The sequence below is a fragment of the Phymastichus coffea genome, unplaced genomic scaffold, assembly GCF_024137745.1.
Source record: "Phymastichus coffea isolate CEN01 unplaced genomic scaffold, Cenicafe_Pcof_1.1 PCOF00053, whole genome shotgun sequence".
Classification (NCBI taxonomy): Eukaryota; Metazoa; Arthropoda; class Insecta; order Hymenoptera; family Eulophidae; genus Phymastichus; species Phymastichus coffea.
Window position 1 is genome coordinate 702,364 of NW_026706864.1, and position 23,294 is coordinate 725,657.

The 23,294-nt window shown below is 38.2% G+C and overlaps 1 protein-coding gene across 2 annotated transcripts; it reads left to right on the plus strand.

The window, feature by feature from the left end:
• Positions 1-2,523: 2,523 nt before the first annotated feature.
• Positions 2,524-23,294, plus strand: LOC131665625 (homeobox protein HMX3-like). Of its 2 annotated transcripts, none has more exons than XM_058937654.1 (4): positions 2,524-3,622; positions 15,112-15,428; positions 22,134-22,492; positions 22,904-23,294. In XM_058937654.1, exons 1-4 carry the CDS (start codon positions 3,198-3,200, stop codon positions 23,267-23,269), a joined length of 1,467 nt encoding a protein of 488 aa, XP_058793637.1. In that variant the 5' UTR covers positions 2,524-3,197; the 3' UTR covers positions 23,270-23,294. The 2 variants fall into 2 exon arrangements, with proteins under 2 accessions (XP_058793637.1, XP_058793638.1); XM_058937655.1 differs by having other exon boundaries at positions 22,137-22,492.

Consider the following 23,294-nt stretch of genomic DNA (forward strand, 5'->3'; position numbering starts at 1 on the left):
TCAGTTTTCTTTCAAGACCATATGGGTTGAGACTTTCTTTTTGGATCCCACTTTGAATAACTTAAAAACTCAAAATCTATATAAACATTTAACTAAAGTATTAAGATATGAACGTTGTAATATGCGATTAATTTTCAGTTAAGGGGTTAATTGTTGAGAATATATTAGTGTTTATTTATGATCTGAAAAATCTGTAGGAAATGCAAAAATCTAAGATTTTTTATTCAGAAATATTTAGTCTAAAAATATAAATATATAATTTTTTTATGATGTATGTATATGAATGCCTAATGTATATTATATGTTGTTGAAAAACTCATCCGTTGAGAGCTCAAAAGTATTTTTACGAATAAAAACGTTATTTTTTTATTTCTTGAAGTCTCATTCAGCAGATTTTGTATCTTTCATTATGTAACCATCATTTCTTTTATTAGTTTATAGATTTTTATTAATGTACAAACAAATATCGTTTTCTACAATTAACAATATTTTTTTATTGATAGATACCGTGACGAGATCATTAAATCTATATTGACAAGATGTCAAGAAATAAAGAACTTATGTTTTCAATAATACAAAAATACTCCTCAATTTCAGCAGATCATTTTGACAAAAATATGAATTCTTTTTTATTAAATTCCCAAATATTGTTTTTAACTTCCAGAATAGTAAAATAATAGAGATTTTCCACATTTGCTGAGGATAAAAGCTCGTAAGAGAGATAAAGTAAAGATTTAATGTTGTTATCAAATATGAGAACTAAATGTTTGCCGCTTCAAAAAACCACCATATGAAATCTTTACCGGAGATATAATTAGTTATACTCGTATTTGTAAAAACTCAGAAAATATATGCTCTATAGTTGGTTTGAATGTTATTCTCGCTGGTCGAAAATAGCATCAACAAAGATAATTTATTTCTATTGCAGTTTCAATAGAACTGCATTTCATTCTTCGTGATTACTTTTCGAAAAGTAAAGCCAAATAATATCCGTATAGAATAAAATTTCAATTACACTACCTCCCAGCGTAGTTAAGAGAACTAAACAAACGATACACTAAGCCAAAGTCAAGTCATCAACGGCGGTTGCGTAATTTCAAAAGCTTGATGATTATTTACCTTGCCGTTGCTCATGCGCGCGCGCGTGTGTGTAGAAGAGAGGGGGAAGGGCTGCATTTAACGTGTCCGCAATGCGCGTCGAGCGCCATTAAAGCTCTCCGCGCGCCGCATAACTTCACCCTTCCTCTGCTGTTAGCTGCCGCCGTGTTTCTCTTCTCTCCAAATTGTGACGCGTATATACACACAGCCACACGTAGTGTATGTGTCTGCCACCTGCGCGTTTGCTCGTAGGGTCACGTACTCGCGTTTACCGCGGAATACAAAAAAAAGATTGGAGAGAAAAAACCACGAGGCAACCCTGCAAAGAGAGTTATTTGTTTTTCGCTTGCTGGCTTTTTAATTACCAGATAACTTGCCAGGGTGTTTTCTTGCGATAGTAGCATACTACTGCATATGGGTGGTTTTTTTGTGGAGAAGTGTGGTTACTTTCGTTAGATCTGATGATCGGTGACAGCGTCTCTATTTTTTTGCGATTTTTTGACACTTATTAAAAGAAAAATTATTGTCAAACAATTTTACGAGCTAAATATTGGGTCAATAGTATTAACGTTATTGAATATAACATTTTTTTAAACCAACAGTCGAACCGTCTAAATTGTATGTGCAACAAATGATCTTAAATTCTTGCAATTAACTCATCAAAGCCAATGTGAAATTTCAAATTAAAGATACAAAAATATTTCTGTTGTAATACCTCGATTCAAAATCTCCGAATATTTTCCAGAAGCTATAAGATACTCTAGAGATGAAACTCTTGTTGTTTAAAAAAAATCTTACTTCATGAACTCGGTATCATACAAAGAAATTAGCAAAAAAATGAACACAGAGCAGGAAAAAAAACGCGCTCGCCAATATAATGCTATCCAACCAGCAAACTAAGAAGCAAAAAGAATCGAAAGCACGAAAAGATATATCATCGACAATATGATTTCCTACTAGCGAGACATCTCATGCACGGCATATACATAACGACAAAACTGGCGCGACGAAGAATAAGGCACGGCCGTACTGGCGGCTCGTGTGCGCAATTGGCAATACACGTAGCCCGAAAGCTGTGTGTGGAAGAGCGAGAGTATCGAGAGCAGAGAGAAGCTATAAAGGCTAATTGGTGAAAAGCTCGGCAGTTGCAGTGGCGGCAAGAGCTAGAGTGCGAGAGAGAGTGAGAGAGAGAGAGAAAGCTATACTACGCGGCTTAAATCAAGATCTTGGAGTGTTATAATGGATAAGTAACGGGCGCCGCGGCGATTGGCTCGCGCGCGAGGGACGCTCGCCCCATCGATTTCTCGGGCTCGACCAATGAAAACGCGGTGCGATCATCCCCCACCACTACCCCTGCGTCGGCCGGCAAAACTCCGCCCCGTTGTGTCGTACTGCGCTAGTATACAGTTGAAGGGGCGAGCTATACACATCCGGCGCGCCGACGACGGCGACGACGACGACGACGACACAGACAGAGAGCAAAGCGCGTGCGGTTTTTCGCGCCAGTTAACGAGTCGCCGCCATATCTGCTACCCACTCCTATAGCCTTTGCCGCTGCGATTGCCAGCGTCTAACGAACAATATATGGCGCGAGGGACACACGATTGAGCTCGCGTTTGATGGACTGTTCGATTGCACTCAAGTTCGCTTGGGGCGCGAGTTTGATTGTTTTACAAAGTGGTGCGCGAGTTTGTGTGTGGCTATACGTCCGGCTGGCTTTGCCCGTGTACACGCGTGCAATAGAGTTCGGTCGAGTCGAGCTTCTGGCAGAGGCATGGAACTCCATTGTTGGCTGCGCAGATGAATTGACACTGCGAGATCCGACGGCAAGACGGAGCGAGGCATGAATTGTAATCAGAGATTCGCGTAAGGCTTTCCAACGGGACGAAATGATAGGTTGCGCAAAGTGTAGCAGACACTCGACAGTGATTCTAAGGTGATAAAATTGTATATTTGCAGTCGCGTTTCGCGCCTACAAGAGTTTCATCGACCGGTGTAAATATGTGCTTATATCTTTTGTTAGTATGAATGTTTAAATAAGAAAAATTAGCCCGAATTCTTGTCAAGCACGCGCGAGGAACGAAATTCTAATTGCAATAATGTCAGGCGAAACGGAAATCGAAGTGTCGGTAGTGTCGGAGGAGGACCTCGACCTGGAAAACTCGCGAAGTAGCCCAACGCCGGATGCCAAATCGACCAAATCGAATTCGTTTAGCTTCGAAGTGAGCAAAGCAACGTTACGGCCGGCATGCAATCCACAGTACACGTCGTTCAGTATCTCGAGTATATTGGGTCGTACGGAATCGCCACCGTCGGATTCGGCATCCGCCGAGCGTGCATCGCCACCGCCGCCCTTAACACTTGGCAATCATCACTCGAGAATATTAGCGGCTAAGAGTGAAGCTGCCATTGCTGCTAATAATGCAACTAGTCCACTTACTGCTGCGAGCTTTGCCGCTGCGAGCGAAGCTAGCAATGCACTTATTGGACATCAAGCATCTGCTGATCTTACTATGTTGTCTAGGTGAGTTTCAAGTGGTTATCAGTGTAAGAGCTTCAATCGTCTACCGACCACTATTACTGCAAAACTACAATCTCAAATATTTATGATAGTGGCTAATAAATATATTGATTATAAATTTAATATTCAAAACAAATGAACAAAATATGAAATGCAGACACGAAAGTTTTTTCGAATAAATGTTAATATCATTGACATTTTATATTTTAATTTGTATATTCCTCATATATCTGTAACCTAAGGCATATATCTAGTGGTACAGTACCAGAAGTATTTTGTAAAACCAACTTATTTTTGTATTAACATTAAAAATTAAAATTATAATCGAAGTTTTCAAAAAATGTTTTTAATTTTAAATGGTTCGCAGCTGACTCTTTTAAACGTAAAAATTTTACAATAAAACATTAATTTTATTATCTCAATATCAATCCTATATTTTCATTTACACTTGCAATATAAAAAAAACAATAAAAGGTTTTGAAAAAACGCAAAGAAAATAGCTTTATCCGACGGGATCACGCACGATAACCGAAATAAAAAATTTACGACCGATCTCTGTATTCGCATATACCCAATCCGAGGTTTAATCTATCCGCAAAAACCACATTCGTCAAAAATAAATCAGAAACTTTTTAGTTGCGTTTTTTTTACAACTCTATGTAGATGCATGATAAAAGTCACGAGTGCAATATATCAATGAATGAAAGAAAGATTAGAAAAATATTCAATATCACTTGGAATCCGTAGCGGCGAGCGGTGGCGTCTATTGAATTGAAAAGGCCCGTCGCGAGCCATCCTTAATCACAGTTCTCTTCTCGTAGCTGAAAATTAAAGCGAGCCTCAGATTAAACCTTCACTTTCGACGAAAATCAATTTCCAATTCGCTCGCTTCTATCTCTTTCGATCCCTCTCTCCGCGTCGTTTTCAAAAGACCTGTAAAAAAAAGCATCCTTCAACGTTAATAACCCTATAGACTCGTTTTTTTTTGTTGCGAGTGTGTGCGGGAGAGGTAAAACGGCAAGTTCAATTTTCCATGAATAAAAAGCTCTCCGTACTAATCTGTAGAAGAGAGAAAGAGAGAGAGAGAGAGCGTATGTCGGGTGTATTGATCAAAAAAAAAACTTCAGTCGATGGACGTCCGCGCGCCCACCTTTTACTCTTTCTCTTGAAAAGGTAGAACGAGAAAGAGAGAGCAAACACGAACCACAATATCCAGCTGAATAAGAGCCAAGCGCATCCTTTCCGCTTGTTATGCTTGCTCTTTTCTAGCGCCACCAGTTTCCTTTCTCTCTCTCTCTCTCTCTCTCTCTCTCTCTCTCTCTCTCTATATATATATATATATATATATATATATATACGTACATCTATAACGCCGTGAGCTTTTCTTTCCTTACTTCTTTCTCCACGCTTTGGGAGAGAGCCACTCGCGCTGATTCTCTATCCCGTAGTCACAGCTTTGTATCCCTCTCTTGCTGATATCTATCTCTTTCTCTTGTATGCATTACCTTTTTACTTGTGAAATTTTCTTTTCCAGAAATTCATCCGTTCGATAGGATAGCGCATGCTAGACCGAACGAACGCTTTTGTTGAGGTTGAACAAGATTTTGAGGTTATAGTCAATGATTAAATGAACTTACATAAGTTTAATTCAATTAAAAATTACTGAGTGTTTCTTTCTAAATCGTCGGGTGATAGTACTTTCGACTTTATGATTTTTAAAACCTTTAGATGCAAAAGAAAAACCGCCACAGGCACTTCCACATATGTCGAGGTTAGTTTTAAATTTACCTACAAGATTTCAAAGTTACATTACTTTTGTCAAATTAATTACTATCATGACAAATATGCCACTTCTCGCTTCGATTCAATGTCTATCGCCACGAATGAGAAATCTCTTTATAATGATGACTTCAAAAAGTGACATATGATGATGACAAGGGTCTCTGGCACTTACCATTATCTTGGCAAGAACTTCATCAAATTATTCGTGTTATTTGTTTTTATCACTCTCTGAGAGAATTAACCAACGCATTAATAAACATTATCTTTCGTTCTCACCCGGACAATTATTCGCTAGCGCGTGCGCAAACGCAAGAGTAATTTTAATCACATCAAGAGTCAAATGGATCTTAATTAATGTGCGACTAAATAGAGGCATAATTAGGGGATTAGTCGCGTGCGCGAACGCATAAACACATACACACACAAAGCGATTAAATCATCAGACGAAGCACAAATGAAAGGTGCAGCGAGCGCGACCGAATCAGATTTTATCTATGGAAATTAGCTTATCCCATCTGCGCCCGCGTGAGTGTGTGTTTTGATCGATATCCTCATGCACTACCTAAGTGTCGTTTTTCATTACCCGCGGACGATGAGGGACGTCTTTTTTTTTTGTCGAGCGCGACAGAATGAGCTGATTATTCTCCGAAGGGGATTGCACATACAAGTCAATCAACAATTCTCTCTTTCACCATTGACAGGCTTTCTTTAGTTTTTTGCGGTTTTTGACGTTAATCAGAGGAATAACGTCGCTCTTGCTTTTTCTTTTATTTGAGATATACTTTCTTCCGTTATTAATAGATTAGAAAATATGTTGATCCATGAAGGAGAGCTACGTTTCGTCAGCAATTTCATTGACTTCATCAGACTTTATTGAACAAAAAACATACAAAATGTCATGCTCATGTTGAAACACAGATTATTAAACAGCAATCATACAAATTAATGCCAATCTTTACCTCGTTACTTAATATAGCATTATATGTAGGGTAGAGAATTTTTTTCACTGCTAATCAAAACTGATTTGAGAGATTATACTCGGCAATACTAGGCAATGTTGACATCTCGCTTCACTCATTACAGAATCGGATTAAGTACTTAATTATAATCTCTTGTAAAAAAATTCAACAGTGGTTTATATGTCTGATTTAGAAAATGGTACATCTTTTTTTTGTTTAGTTTTAGCGACGTTCTTGTTTATTTAAAAATCTGCTTTTGTTACGAAAATCAATACTAAACTTGATACGCGAAGCTTTATACAGTTTAGTAAATTAAGACAAGCACGCGCGTATTAATGGAATTAGGATTGCTCTACTTTCAGATCATGTATCGTATCTATAAATACAATCGTATAGCACTAACTATAGGAACTTCTTTAATTTTTCTCTGGTGATTTCAATCTGCATGACTTTGAAATTTTAAGAAAATCTTCAATTATAAGATTAATAAATTATTTTCCAGGCTTCATTAAAGTAATTTGCCAATCTTGCATAATGCTATTTTATTTTTTAACTTTAAAAGCATATAAAAAATTGATTTAAATGAATGAACTCATGAAAAATCATCCAGAGGTGATCCATTTGAAAAAAAGCATAATTTCTACGGTCTCATACCCGTAATCTTTGACATATCACGCAGAGTGGCCACAAAACTGTCCATCGCATTAAAAAAAAATCTTTGCGGGAAGTAATAGCCCTCTCGCATCACTCATTAAAGGCATCGCGCACCCACGCAGATGTAGAGGCGATGTCCAGGCGCGCTTCCTAATAAAACCATAGCATAGCCGCAAGGGGAGAGCGCGAAGGGTGACTGCATTATAGATATACGCTGCTGCGGGGGTGGCGAAAATGGACTGTGTGTGCGGGGAGTACTCTTCTATCGGAGTAATGGGCCTATTAGGCTGTCTCATTTAATAACGCCAACAAGCGCCTGCCTCTTATGTTATGCGTCGCGCCCTATCCTTTCTGCCGTAGAGTGAAAAGTGATGGGAGATTATGGGATTTTTTTTCGAAGCACATCGGATTAAGCTAACTCTCCTTCCCGTGGTTTGAGTGATGGAGTTTACTTTGTGATTTCGCGCCATGCGAAGGAGAGATTCCAGATTATTCCACATATATTTGTAGCGCATCGCAGCTGTTAATGGTTTATATTGGTTTTACTTATTTTGATCATGTGCAAGTTTGCTTATCTATCCAGTAGTATCGATCCGTGTTCAGTCAGCCGTGATAATTCACAAGTTTTACTATGAAATCTTAACTACGCAGTTGGCAAAGTTTTTTAAATCGTGTTACATTCCTCGTAGCATAAAGTAATCAGTTGTTTAAAAAATTTATTTTCAACGTAAGACGTTTTCCTTTTATTACGAGAAACATTTTTCGTTACAACATTCAAAAGATTCCTATTTGCAGTACAGTGAATGTTGTTTCCATAAAAAATTTTTACGAAACTTTATGATAAAGTAATCAGTTACTTCAGAAACAAAATAACAATAATAGCCAATAATCACTTTTCTCCTGCCCCCTGCAAAACCATCATACATATATTCTTGGAAAAGATCAGAAAGATGAGCCCATAATAGCCCTTCGTCGCGTTGTCGGGGAAAGAAAGAGAAAAAAAAGATCACACAGCAGCAGCACACGCGCCTCGAGATAATTTTATCAGATTTGTCGCTTCCCGACTGGTGGTGGCGGTGCACTCATACGCCCCCTCTTCTCTCTCTTTCTCTCCGCTCGGATTGCTTGTTTTCCAGCCGCTTTACCATTTGATTAAGTTCTCGAATGCTGAAAAGGGGATCGTTACGATTACCATCATCGTGCGTGCTTCGCCACTGGAAAATTACCGGATTCGAATAGTTAACAGTAATGGGATTCATTGGATCGGTGATGGCTCGTTTTGAAAGATTTAACACTTGGATATAGTTTTATTTATTTCAAATTTATAGAAGATTTAGCGTGGCAGAATTTTTTTCCCAATGGTCGATCTGTAACTATCAAACGAACAATTTATCCCAAATCGATCAAGCATTAACGCTTGATCCATTGTGTGAAATTCTTCCCAAGTCGAGTAAAATGTCTTGCTCCAGCTTCTCGCTTACTCCTCGCTCATAATCGCGAGCGCTTAAAGCACTCAAAGTACTCGGCTCTTGCCAAAGCGAGGCAAAGAGCAAGGAATCAATTAACCGAAGACGTGCATAATGGATCGATCGGGCGTTTTAGAGTCTTCTCGACAAGAGCTGCTGAGATCCTCAGGGGAATCCATCAGGTTTTGAGCTACTTTGGTTGGCAACTTACTCGCTACGTGGCTTTTCATTATTGACGAGGCAGCCGAGAATCTTACGTATATAGAACGATGATGAACGAAGAAAAAAAAAATTACGAACTCGAGATGTATTATCTCACTCCAGCTCTGAGTTATAAGTTTAAGTACTTGTTCGTTTTTAATGTGACTTGCATTCACCTAAGGATCATTATTTTTTATCGCATTGGACATTTTTAAGAGATCGTTGTCGTTACCTAATAAATGAGAAATACTAAGAAACGCTGCTACTGCTTTGGCTATATATTTCCTTAGGGAATAGGAGACAACGGTGTTTTTTCGTCATTTATATTTATCGTATGTAATGTGTGTTTCATATTCTATTGTATGAAAAATCAGAATAAGCTTCAAATAAATAGCTTTTTCCCTGACGGACCAAAACGTGATATCGTTTCCTCGTAACAAACAACCAAAATTATATTAAAATAATGCAATTTAAAAGGCTTTGTTTTAACATAAGCACCGAGACTTAATCGTGTAACCTTTTTCCTCTACATTTCCTCTGAAAATTTTTAAAACATAATCACAAAGTGCTTTCGATCCGCTGAATCTGAATGGAATAATTGTTCCATCAACATTTGGGCGTTTCCTAATATACATATAAATATATAGTAAAACCTATCGAATAGCAAAGTTAAAGCAATTGACATACGCACGCGCGCATGCATGCATACGTTGAATACGTTTCATTTACTATATATGAAGGAAATATAGATTTTCTAGAAAAATTGAGATTTAAATATATTATAACGAAAATAACAACAAAGACTATATTGAACAATCAAAAAATTTCGAAAAAACCAAAAGAAAATCATAATGTGCGTTTAATTTTTAATACGATTCTTAAAAAAATGACTTTATATATGTACACGGAACCATTCCAAGGAAACACCTTTACATAAATTGTAACTAATTTTTGAAACGACAAAAAAAAGAACCCAATGGCAACGCATCGCGAGACTAATCCCATAATGCGCGATAAACAGTAGAGCAATTTTGCGCGCTCGATTAGACATGATCGATCTCATTGATGTTCAACGCAGCGCGGATCAATTGTCTCTCAGTGTAAAAGCAAAGCACAATAAAAATCCCGTGCGTGCACAACGGATTTTTTTTTCCTCTTCACCGTTCAAACAATATTGCGTTCACGCTCGCGGTGAGACAGATAAAGAGCAACAAGAAAAAAAGAGAAAAGAGAAGAATCCATAATCCCTTAACGGATCATTTCTTCCAGAGAGAGACAGCCACTTAACATTGTTTTTTTTTCCTCAGTAATCTTACGGCGTCGCGTAAGCAGATTTCAGTTTACTTATACTTTTGTATGCGGCAGGATTTTCTTGGATTCTTATCTCAAGAGGGATGGATTCCTTGTGTTTTATCTCCCTAATGTCGCGACAGCGTCGAAACTCGATACGCTTTATGACATTTTTTAAGCTGCTCAGAACGGTTTCGCGTCGTCTTTTCCGGAAATTCGCCGCTTTTTGGATTGGTATCATTTTCAGAGAAAACATCTTTCGAAATTGTTACTTATACCTTTTGTAAATCTTCTTGAACTATTATTCGAGCAGGGAATATAAATTATCTGACGAACGATATAAACGATTGCAAATTGTGGAGGATTTAAACGTTTTAAGAAATGATTTTAGAATTATTGTGAAATCTTTTAATAACCATTAAATAATTTGAACGTGACATTATTAATAATATAATTTATCGATGTTCGTTTTTAATTAAGAAACAGCAAACACATAGATTTTTTGTTCTTCGAAAGAAAGAAATTCTCTTTCTAATTATGAAAAATCAGATAAATGCGGTGAACAAAACATTATCTTCTCTGAAGAAAAAAATCTTGTTAAAATCTGTTGAAAAGTCAACCTTCAATACATCGCAGCTCGTTACGACACGCGTTATACCGATGTAAATATATAAAGCATATTATCCCTTTAAAAAAGATGTCTCCCGGTATAATAATAATTTATTCATGAAATCTCACAAGATATACAACAATAACTTTAGCACGCTCGCGACATTATTAAACGCGTAATTAACAAGCCTCCAATTCTGTTCATCCCTCGATCAGCTCGCGCGTTAATTACGCCTGAGTGATGAATGATTCGTTAATTAGGTGCTGTCAAAGGAAGCGCGTGTGTACATACATACACACAGATGCAGGCGCGCTATTGCTCTCGCCCGAGTAAAAAGCAGCCTGACGCCAGTGTACGTCTGTGCGCGTGAGCAGCGTGTGAGATTACTGGAAACGCTGGAGAAAGGAAAGGGATGGTATGCGTCTTCGCGCGGTATGCGTGCATCGTGGAAAAGCGTGCTCAACGTGCGCTCATTGTAGACCCAGTACACCGCGCGTTGAAAAAAATTGATAAATTGATAAATTGAGCGCGATAGAACAGCGGCTATACAAATGCAGAGAAGCGATCAATTAATACGATAATTCAACCAATGAGCTATAATCATATCTGATGTGAATATAAACACGATAGCTATCAATAATGGAAACTCGTCTGGCGGTATCGTTCATTGTTTCAATGATGAACACAGTGCGCAATAATAAAGCATCGTTCTATATCATCGCGAGGAGTATAATTAATCGTGGAAATCAGTTCTCTATCTAGCAACAAATCATATCAGACAATAACGTTGATATACGAGTAGGAAAATGAGGTGTGCAGGTATAATTCGATTATAACAATAGAGAATGAAAATAACGGGGTAGAGTGTTCATTTGTAAGCGGAGAAAAGTAAAATACTCTTAGCTCGACTCGACACACAAGTGAAATTAAAAATAAAGCCGTACGCGCGGAAAGGGCACGAGCAAGTAATCCGGCGCTCAGCCGCTGGTATATAGTAGTATAGAACGGAAGCCAATCAGCGGATTTAGCCGGGTTGTACTATATACGAATACGCCTGTATATGAAAGCAAGTAAGGTATAATAACTCCTTGTGTGCCATGTGTTCGGGGTCATCGCAATGACGTTATATGCTCAAAGGAACTTTGTCGCGACTCGATCATCATCTTCGCCTCTTGACGTGCCTCGTGCTGCGCGATAATTCATTTTCGAGTGGATTATAGGGGATGCGCGCCGAAGGAAAAATCTCAGCAGAAAATAAAGGATAAAATGATCAATCCGTCGTGAAGCTGCACGACCGATCGAACAACGAATTTCGTACAAGAAGTAAAGCTTATACAGATTCTTCGCCGCGAGGCGCACAATTTGTCGGGGCACCTCGTCGCACAAAGAAGAAGAAAAAAATCGTTCGGGCTAATTTGCCGCGCGCATCTTTCGTTGAAAAGTAGCTCTCTCTCTCTCTCTCTCTCTCTCTCTCTCTCTCTCTCTCTCTCTCTCTCTCTCTCTGCGGGATGCCCTAGGGCTTCAATTATACGGCGCGCGCGCGTTTGTGCTAGTGGTAGTAAACCACCGAGCGCAATCGACCACTTTTCGCAAGAGAGCTGCTGTTGCCGCTGCCGCGTGTATACTCGACCTAACGATGCACAACAAAAGGTATCGAGTTGCTTCGAAAGCGTGCGCCAGCAGCAACAACAGCTTCGTTAACGAATGCGAAGCTTCGGGGGTAGAGAGACGAGAAACGTTTCAACCCTGCCTGCTGCTGCTCCTGCCTGACATACAGCTCGTCTCTGGGCACGATATTCAAATCTTTCGTAGGTGATTCCGAACTATATGAGAGCGTACTTTGCTCGACGGTGCGTGGCGTCGCGAGGGAATATTTCATCTCGAACATTGAAATTGTATCCAAGTTTCCAAACTCCTTTATATTAATCGGCCATTGAGTTGTGTTTGACAGAGTGTTACGGAAAATTGACATACTTGTCGTGGCTCGCTACCACGAACCTTACACACAAATGATGGTATTAGTTACAGCAGTGAATCGTGGAATTTTATTTTACGAGCATGAAATTCCACGATTCGAATCAATGAAAAAATTCTTTTATTTTTTAAAGATATCCAAATATTACTACATTATCATGATTAAACCTAACATTTCATTTGCTTCAACATCCATTAAACACCCTCAACACACAAAAATATTATTCAAGTATGCCATAAATATCTTTCAAAGAAATTCAAGCATTCAAAACATCAGTCCATGCGGCGTTGCAAAGTGCTCCCGAATCTCGTTCAAGCATCGTATAGCTCTCGAAAACCCATCGGTCGCTCAAAGATCAGAGTAAGAGAGAGAGAGAGAGAGAGAGAGAGAGAGAGACAAAAGTGCTCTTGTAATAGTGATCCTTGACAGAAGAAGAGGTGGGTTTTCTAGAGCCACGCGCATTAGGGGAGGGAGGACCTATCTACGTATTTAAAGAATTATGTAAGCTGTTTATACCTGGCGCACGCGCACGCCGTACAAAACAGACGTGACGGTCGGTCGATCGCCTCTATCTCGCTGCACAAATCTGCTCGCCATCTCCTTTGTGCATAGGTGTGCGCTCCCCTCTCTCGAGTCTTATACCCCTCACGCTACTGGCTTTTTTGAAGTACCGCGGATTCAAATGGTTACAGCGGTGGAATTTTTCTAAGTCATTTCGTTGGCGTCTCGTTGTAAATTGACCGATATGGGCTGGTTTCGATTGAAATGTGAGCTCTTCGTTAGATACCCATCGCTGCTGTTTCATTGCACGCCAAAAACAGTACGAACGAGAAAAAAAATTTACCAAAGTGAACTGTGGCGTAGTTAACTTGTTTTTCCTGAAAAACGTTCTTAGCATTATCTTTATTAACGAATTATTAACGAATCCGTGAACCGACAAATGAAAAGAATCAGTATTTTTGACTGGCTTGTATCTCAGTCCAAGATTTTTGTTGACATTGGAGATAACATAATGAAATAAAAGTTGAAAGAAACTTGCCGAGAATCTCAAGTCTCGAACGTTAAAGATAAGCCTGTGTAGCTGTTAGCATCAAATTATCCAGAGAAACAAATGAACTCGACGAAAAGGCGCCTCGAGCTTCCTCTGGAAAATTAAGAGAAAAAGAGCAAGAAAGAACTTAAGACGCGGCAATGAAATAGAAGTAACGTGGAGAGCGAAAGAGAAAAGAAATAGAGAGGCGAGAGAGGCGAGGGGGACAACGCGGATAAGGCTTCCCGAAGCCAACGACGTACCCCCATCGAGTGAGTACGCGAGCACAAACTTATAGCGTCTGTATATAGTGCGAAGCAATCGTCACCTTTAATTCTCTCTCGATTGCGTCTCGAGCAAAGAATCGACGCGATCTCTTAATACTAAACAGCTTCGCGCGCCCACTCGGATTACAATTGAAATCCCAATTACGCGACGTTTGTCCGCGATCATCCGTGCGATTGGTAAATTGACGCCCGAGCGACGACTCGAAGAATCTCCCGGAGATCGCGGGCTTCAATCGTTTCTTTCAGCGTACAAACGTCAAGCAAATCGTCGTTTTTTTTTTCAATTTTCCGCGGAGATTGTCACGGACGCGAAAAGAATCAAGCGAAAAGCGCATTTAAAAGTTGAGCGAAATCCAGGCGAGGCGTTACAATTTCAAAATCTCACTTGAAACGTTATTAGCGGTTCGAGAGTAGAATGAAGAAAGCGCGCGCGGCTATCATCCATAAACATTCAGCGCAAATGCGTGTTTTCGTTGAACTTTCATAATTAATTAGCAGAACGCGAAATATGATATCCCGCGTGCGGATATGTCGGGCGAACAGATTACCGAGGTTTAAAATTTAATTAAAACCGAGTGTTTTCAGCAGAGGTGCAGTCGCGCGCAGTTTCGCGAGAGAGAGAGAGAGAGAGAGAGAGAGAGAGAGAGAGAGAAAGCGCGGAAAACAGATCCCGCATTAAAAACGATAAACATAATAATTATGCTCTTCTGCCCTCTCGCTTCAATATTAATAATGCATCTGAGAAGCGTGCCGCGCACGCGCGCACAATTTTCTCGATGAAGCTCGCTCATGAAATAATGATCAACAATTCAGGGGCGCCGCTGATATTTACAGTGAATGAATAATGGACGCCGCGCCGACGAATCGTAAATAAAACTTTCCGGCCTCTTTACATTAAGCGTAAGCCGATATTGAAAACATTTATATTACGCTTCATCGAAATACCCCATACAGATTTCTTTGCTTTTCTGTCCGTCTACGCTCCTGATCAATTATTAATCACGCTTTCATCAATCTGAAAATTGAAAACTCATGCATTCATGTTACCGCGATGCTCGTTATTGTTGTTGAATATGCGCGGCTGCATTAAAATCAAATGGAATGCGCGACATCGCCCGTGAAAAAAATTGGAAACAAAGCGGATATTTGTAAAGTTTGATCATGCGCGACGAAAGTGTTGAAACAAGGAGAAAAACATATCCTCTCCCTCGATCAACAAGCAAACTATTTGTTCACAGATTGGGTTTGATGTCGTCGCTGATTGCTTCACGTTACCCAGTTGGTATCGGGGTTGGTAGCGTATTTTTCCCGTCGTCGTTACAACATCTTCATCATTCGCGATTACCGTCGGCAGCAGCAACGAGTGCAGCTCATGCAGCTGACATGGCCGAGGCAGCAGCTGCTGCGGCAGCCGACGGCATTAGAACAGTACCAACGGGTTGGTCATTTCCATGGGCGAGCAGGCCGCCTCATGGACTCGAACATCCGTCGGCGAGTGAACCGCCTGGATCGTTTAACAGAATAAGCCCTACATCCACGTCGTATCCACAGAGAGGTGAGTTGACATTTTCCTTTCTTACCTCTGTTTGCTTCCGCCCTTTTTATTTTATTTCTTCATTTTTTCATGTTCAATCAATTACGCGTATCAATATGAACATCTAAAAAAACGAATTAGGCAAAAGTATGATCGTGACAGTTTTGCATTTCCAAAATTATACAGTGCGAAATAATCTTTCTGCATTATGATTATATTTCAATTACGCTATAAGTAAAATAAACACTCTAATTTTTAAAAGTAAGTAGCAATAAGAATTAATATTTAAAAATAAATTTGTAGCCAAAGCTGAATAATTATATTTTTTTTCTATTTGTACGTTTTACCGCTGTTCACTTTTTATGTAACTTACTATATGAAAGTGGTTTGCAGAAATAAATTTTCTACATGTCCTACGCAAAGTACAACTTTGCCGCGCGCTCGGCAAAAAATGTGCGGAATGTCCGATATAGTTCGCGCTTTCCGCACGTTTTTTTTTTTTAAATACGATACCTGAAGTGTTCGTAAAAGAGATCCTCGCTTCGCTCAAACATAAACCACGTGCAAGACAAGAATTATACGTTCCTTGTCAGATAACATACTATTCTCAACTACATAGATCCTTTTGACCAATACGTTTTTTATTTGATTATGCGACATTTCGAAAATGTAATTGATACTCGTTTTGAAGCTAGAAGCATATGATAACGAATAATATAATTGTATTTATTATAATAACAACGTATGGATACACGAAACAAATGTATTTGATATGCGCTTATTATAAAATTACATTTAACATCAAAATTCATAATTATACAGTCGTATAATCTAGTCAGATAAGAATGTGAAACCAAAGTCATTGTAGTTTTTTGCCTATCTTGGTATGTTTTCTGTATTTTATTTTATTTTTATGGAATAAGCTTCTATCAAACACATTTGTGTCGTGTATCCAGATGTCGTTGTCGAATACAATTATATTATTCATTGTGCTTCTAGCTTGAAAACGAAAATCAATGATATTTTCGAAATGTCGCATATTCAAATTGTTGCTCAAAAATATCTCTGTAGTTGAGAAATTTATTTCTGTTAACTAACTTAAGTCAGTAATAGATCTATTAAGTCAATAATTATATACACGGTGAGAAATTATTGTATCAAAATAATGCTGTTCCACCTTTTTTGAAATCATTGAATAACACAAGCTCTTGAACGTTTAGATAATCCAAAATTGATACAACAATGCTTCGTCAAATGTAACGATCCAAAAATATCTGTAACTTTGTCCACTCGAAAGTCCACTTGCCTCTATACCGCGTGAAAAGCACACGCACACACGCATGTATGCATGTATATACAACTTCGAATCGAGGGAAAATCCGTGACGTTTGAAAAATTGACGAATCATCCAACCCACACGCAGACGTGAAAACAAAACAACGGTTCTCTCGTGCCCAACGAAAATAAACGTATATCTGTCAAATCCGCAGAGGGGGAAAAATATATCGAACAGCAGCACGTTTGAAATCATCGACACACTTGAAACGCGATTCGACGTTGCAGCCCGTGCCGAATACTTGATCGCGCCCTGCTGCAGCAAAAAAAAAATTTATTTGTTTCCAGGTGATTATGAAATTTTAACGCGAACGTATCAAGAGAAAAAAAATAAAGCTTTTTCCATTGTTGTTTGTTTGGATAATGTTTAGTCGCGGAAAAAAACATAGTTAAACGAGAAGAATTACGATAGAATTATCGTAGTAAATATTTTTGCAGAGTATAGAATCCATTTGCTCACAGCTTTTCGATGGATTGTAAAGTAAATGTACTGACTTTATTAATATTGAGTTATTTGTGCACTACGAGCAGTGAAATACACATTTTTTGAGTGATATTATTATTCTCCACGTTAGTTATGTAGATCTCAGTTGTGTAGGGCTTGACGATCCAATTAATACTTATTGACCATTCAATAATCCAATTTACATTATTTTTACTCGATAATATTTTGTTTCTACAAGAGTTTATTTCCAATTCAATAATACGAAAAAATGTAATATTGTGACAAATCATGACAATGACTAATAATTTTCAAATTTTCATTAATTTCTAAAATTGCATAAGTGTTAATTTGAAAATAATTCGCAATACAGGGTAAACAATCCTTAAACTTTCATTTAAAATGACAAGTCGAAGCCGATCACCTTCCGAACAAATAATCTTCCCGACAGTCGTGATGCAGTTAGTGCAGTTTAAGTAGATATTGTGAAACCAGTGTTGAAGCATGAGAAGACTTGCATTTTCAGTCGAGCGTTTTAGCTACAACGTTAGCGTATGTAAAAGAATATTTCGGAACGCGGTTCGCATAACCTACATTCGTTGCGCAGAAGAAATGCTCGTTTATAATTGTCGAAATCAATTTTTAATCATTATTCGATCAAAATTGAAACGATTAGTATGGCCATTCAGACGTATTATTGCTTTTTGGTACAAATTTACGTGTATTGAATCATTAATGCCATCGATTATTCCGTTAATTACCTGTGTATCACATTAAACAGACAAAGTGCAGTAACATCAATGTTTCGAAATTGATAAATACTTAGGAAAGAAAGAAATTCGTTGTCGCCAATAACAAAGCTAGCAAATGAAAAGAAAAAAACGGTGGCTTGGAACCGCATTTGAAAGCACTGTAGCCGTAAGTGAAATCAGCTGATTTATCGTCTAGTTAAAGACGACGAGAACAATAAGAGGGAGAGGGACGAGAGAGGTTGAACACGAAAAGGCTTAAAACAAGAGAAAAAAAACGAAAGCAAGTCGCTATTAAGATTTAGCTTGATGTCGAAGCCCCACAGCAACGCTTTACGTACGTTTCTGGCCGAGAAAGAGGAGGCCAAGCGATAGACACATCGACTTGCTGCTTGACTATTTTAATCGTTCGTTATATCCCTCACGTTTAAAAGATCATTCGTTCCTTTTGTAAGTTCAAAAGACAGAATATCTGAAAGATTTTTGGAATTCACTTGGCATTAATGATTGATGAATGACCATAATTGGATACACTATTTTAAGTACTATGGTTGAAGTGACTTAATAAAAAACAATTTTCACCGAATATTTAATTTGTTGTGTATGGTTAAAAATAAATTTTTGTAACTTCAAGAACTACTTCCACGTGGATCGCTGCAGAGGTACGCTAGGTATTTGCACGCTTTAGTCTTGGTTCCCTATTAATTAAATACTCTATGTGATGAAATATTCGAAATATAACAATAATTGAAAGTTAATACTAATGCAAAAATAAACACATCCCTGTGACGAATCAACCGAGCAAAAAAATAAAAAACTCAAAACACTTGGCTCAATCGACGCAATTAATCCGCACAAAGTTGCACCTCAAAACAAGCATCGCAAACGTTCTATTATACACCTCCACGCGAGGAGAGAAGAGACACCTTAGAAAGGTTAATCGGGCAACTGTTACGAGAAAGCGAGAGAGGGTGAGCGAGGACTTGACTAGCCGATGGGAGGGTATTAGTGTAAGTGCGGTGCTGCGCGTCGGCGAGCAGTCGCAGCGAGCAAAACGATTGACGCTATATAGCGCTAAGACGATCGGTGCTGGTTTTGTCGCGTGGCGGCGTGGAAACCTTACGACTTGAAGCCTCTGCGCTGCGAGCGTTGTGTATACATATTACACACCTTCCAGCGGTGGCTCATTATCGTTTTATTATTCGCTTCTTGTTCGACGATTGCGTGCCGAACGAAGCCCAAAGCGAACTGTTGTCTGTATAATGAACGAGATGGTTGTCTAATTGAATTTCGTGCATTCGATTGGCATTGATTGCCTCGACAACGGATTAGTCGAGCTGATAAGCTTGGCTTTCACGTGTTGCTATTCAAGGTTGTACTCGACTCCATGCTATTGGCGATTTCTCGTGATGTCCAATTACAATAGGTGCGCTTTGATGATAGCATGACTGATTAATCAAATGTTCCAGTTCAGAGAGGCTCCGTGTCAATTTAGAAATTGTTATAAACTTCTTGAGGAAAATCTTTAATTACTCTTTTATTTAGTAGAAAGTTTCATCGATCTGCCATGAATCTTAAAATCCTCAATGTAATTGGTGATACAAATTTATGCGAATTTCAAACCACCAAAAAGTGAATGTATTGAAAAATATGGTATTTTTTTATAATACCGCTTTCTTGGCTTATCTCTCTTCGAAAATATTCCCGTACATAACTAAAAGCGTATCAAAATAGAAGTACAAAATCCGTTTCTATATGTTTTTTTTTCATTCCATCATGGATTTATTTGTATGTTTGCAATAATTCAAAAAATGGACCCTAACAACTTTTTTAGTTTCCAATAGTAAAAGCATTTACGGCAATGTAGCTAATTATTGGATGCGCGGGGACTATTTTGAATATTATTACTATTTTTAATATTATTGTTCCAGAGGAAAAAAAAACGTAATAATCAATAAATTGACTAATAACAATCCACTTTATGTGAAAGTTAGTTTGGAACTCTATAAAATAAGTGGGAATATGAATGTCAATCCCATATGAGTCCATCCGAATAGAAAAAATAATAACTTTATAGATTGAGAAGCTAAACAAAGAAATAAATAATCAATGGAAAAGTATTTTTTTTTAATTTTGACGTGAGCACAATTCAAATGAACAGCTTGCAGTGTATAACAATAAGATCAGTCAACAGTGAATGGATGAAAACTATTCAATTGCAACGGTTAACAATCGATCGATCCAATCTGAAAACCAAACAAAGCAAACTTTTTCCAATAAAAGGGAAAAATAAGCGAGCAAGAAAGCTGATCGATCAATGATTTAAATGATAACGTATCCAAATTAAATGGCAATTGGTGAAGAATATATCTACAGATTTTGCCGTAAAAAGACTTGAATCGATGAGATTAATCGTTCGACGCGATTTAGAACACCGAATGATTCGTCAATTTGTGAGTAGCAACATAGACGTTTCTCTTTATTCCATGGACTTTGCGCGAGCTTTCAGTTGAGTAATTGGCTGTTATAGCATTAAAACTCGCCGACTAAAGTTTATCTATTATCGAGTTACAGCAATAGACATTGGAAATTTTTGTTTTGATTTTAATCTTTCCTATAGCAGAAATGGATTATTGGCAGGCTATATTAGTCGAAGTCGGTACACAACCAAACGAAGCGTAGCATAGTTAGTAAACTCAAATAACAATAATCGCTTCATGATTATTTCGGTATTGTTCCGTCTCTGAATGTGTAATTCTTAAATGGGGGTGTACTGTATCACGATAAGTAATTAATTATTCAGCTACACGCATCATTCACATGTAATACACATCGCTAAGTTTGATTAATCGAAGATGAATCGCAAAAATTAAAATCGGAGCCGCGTTCACTTACTACAAAACAATTCAACGCGCATCAAACTGCATCGCGTAGCCCTCGAATAATTCCACGTTTTACCTTTCAAACGAATGAGAGCGCTAATACACGCGCACCCATTAAACTCCGATTGTAATTAATTGTAATTAATTGTGCTTTAATTGGTACGGAAATTTCGACGTTAGCCGCGATCGATCGATCCAACTCACGCGTATATATACGAAGAATTATGCAAATTGACGTTTTACAATGCTCCGACGTGTGGAGCATAAAAGCGATTTTAGTCGCCTGAATTTTCCTGCGGGGAAGGTTTTGGGTTAAGCGGCAGTGTTTTGTCGATGGATATTTTTTTTTTATTTTTGTTGCGATGCAAAAACGTACGATAAGTTATTTAAAATGGATGCTGCTTATTAAGAATGGATTTCGACGCTTGCAATGAAATTCTGACGAATCTAATTTCTAATTATTTTTCAAATTTTCCGGTTTCTGTTCTATTGAATGGAAGACTTTTAAATATTAACTTACCATTGAAAAGTTGAAATTTAAAATTAGAATACTCAATTAAGGTTATAATTGAAATTTTTACTGCACGAATACCATACATTTTGGCTAATATTTAAGTTCAAGTTTTTGTATATTACTCTATTATAACGAAAACAACTCGCTAATTAATAATATGCTATGAAAAGCTTTTATTATATTAGTAAATGCAAACTAAGATCAATCATTCGATATAAAAGAAAATTATTTTTCCGCATTATATAACCTTCAAATCGCATCATCAACGCTTGTTTCCGGCTCTCATGCGGAAAACTAGTATACCTAACAGATCGCAAAAGGCTTTTTGACGAAAGGAGAGGTTTATAGCACGAGTCAGAGATGACTTTTTCTTTACCCGTTAGAAAATGTACTACTGAAAAATGGAATTGTTTAAAAGTTACGATGTTTTCAAATGTGTCACTAAAATCGATAATGAAATATTTCCGTAAAAAGACGGTTTGTTATTTAATATTTCATTTTTTCCACGGAACATTTAATTAAACGATTAAACGTTCGATAATTATTCGAGAGTTTGAAAGTTATTTTTATTACAAAATAGTTGTGCACTTCGCTGGATTTATTGAAAATAGACTATAAATATGAAAAACTTGAGTATTGAATGGTATTTTCCATGATTTTTCGGAAACCGAAAAAGTGTCACAATCTTTCAATTTTTGTTACAAAAATTAATATGATTCTACAGTTGGATGTAAAAACTTCTATATTCTAAAAACTAAATTATTAATGCATCAACCACGAAAAAATGTACATAACAATTTTCAGAAGATCTCGATGATGACGCAACGAACGAAGCCGATCGAGTCCGTCGTTCACGTAGTCCATTAAGTGGTGACGATGGCTCACACGACGAACTCGGTGACGTTGACGACGGTCCAGACAATGATCAAGATGGTGATAATCCATCGAGGCTTCACAGTGGCGGTAGCAGTAGCAATGGCACCGGTCCGTCGTCCAATCAAGCAAATGCCGATTCAAACAGCATCAAACGCAAGAAGAAGACTCGTACTGTTTTTTCAAGGACGCAGGTCTTTCAGCTCGAGAGCACATTCGATATGAAACGTTACTTATCATCGTCCGAGAGAGCTGCTTTAGCTACGTCACTCAGGTTGACTGAAACGCAGGTGAGCATAGACTTTCTCTAAAGCGTTTTTTTTTATTTTATTTATTTATTTATTATTATTTTTTCGCGACAATAAAATAGAACGCGTTGTTTACTGTTAGCTCGGATGGATATCATATATAGAAGCTACGAGAAAAGCTTTTCAATAAATATAAATACGTCCAAAGCTGCGTGCTTTAATCTATATTCACTGAATTGCCATTCATGTAACAACGCGATAGCTTTCATGTTTTAATACTACAGAAATATTTTTGTGGCTGAAATTGTTGCGAAAGAAAAAATGAAAATTGCCACGCTATGACTGTACTATATTGACTCAAGTTCGATTGTACGTTCACGTAAATATTTAACTCATACAAATCATCGACTAATCGCTCGATATATTCTACTCGGTTTGTTTTCGAACGCACAGGTAAAAATTTGGTTCCAAAATCGTCGAAACAAGTGGAAACGGCAGCTCGCGGCTGAAATCGAGACAAACAGCATAGTACACGCTCAGCGCCTCGTGCGTGTACCAATTCTCTATCACGAGGCATCAGTACCATCGAGTATGCCAGCTGGTGGACCGCCACCACCCTCGGTATCCGTAACATCGGCTTCGGGTCTTCCACATCCAGTACCGGTTGGCGGTTCTACGACGGCTCAACCGATCTTTTACTCAGCACATCATCACCCACATCATCCACATCCGGTTCATGGTCTAATGGTACATCCACAACCGCCGCCACCGCCGCCGCCGCCGCCCAACAGTCAGCCTGTTGCCACGTCCTCGCAATAACGCGACGAGAGGTTCAGAATCAAGA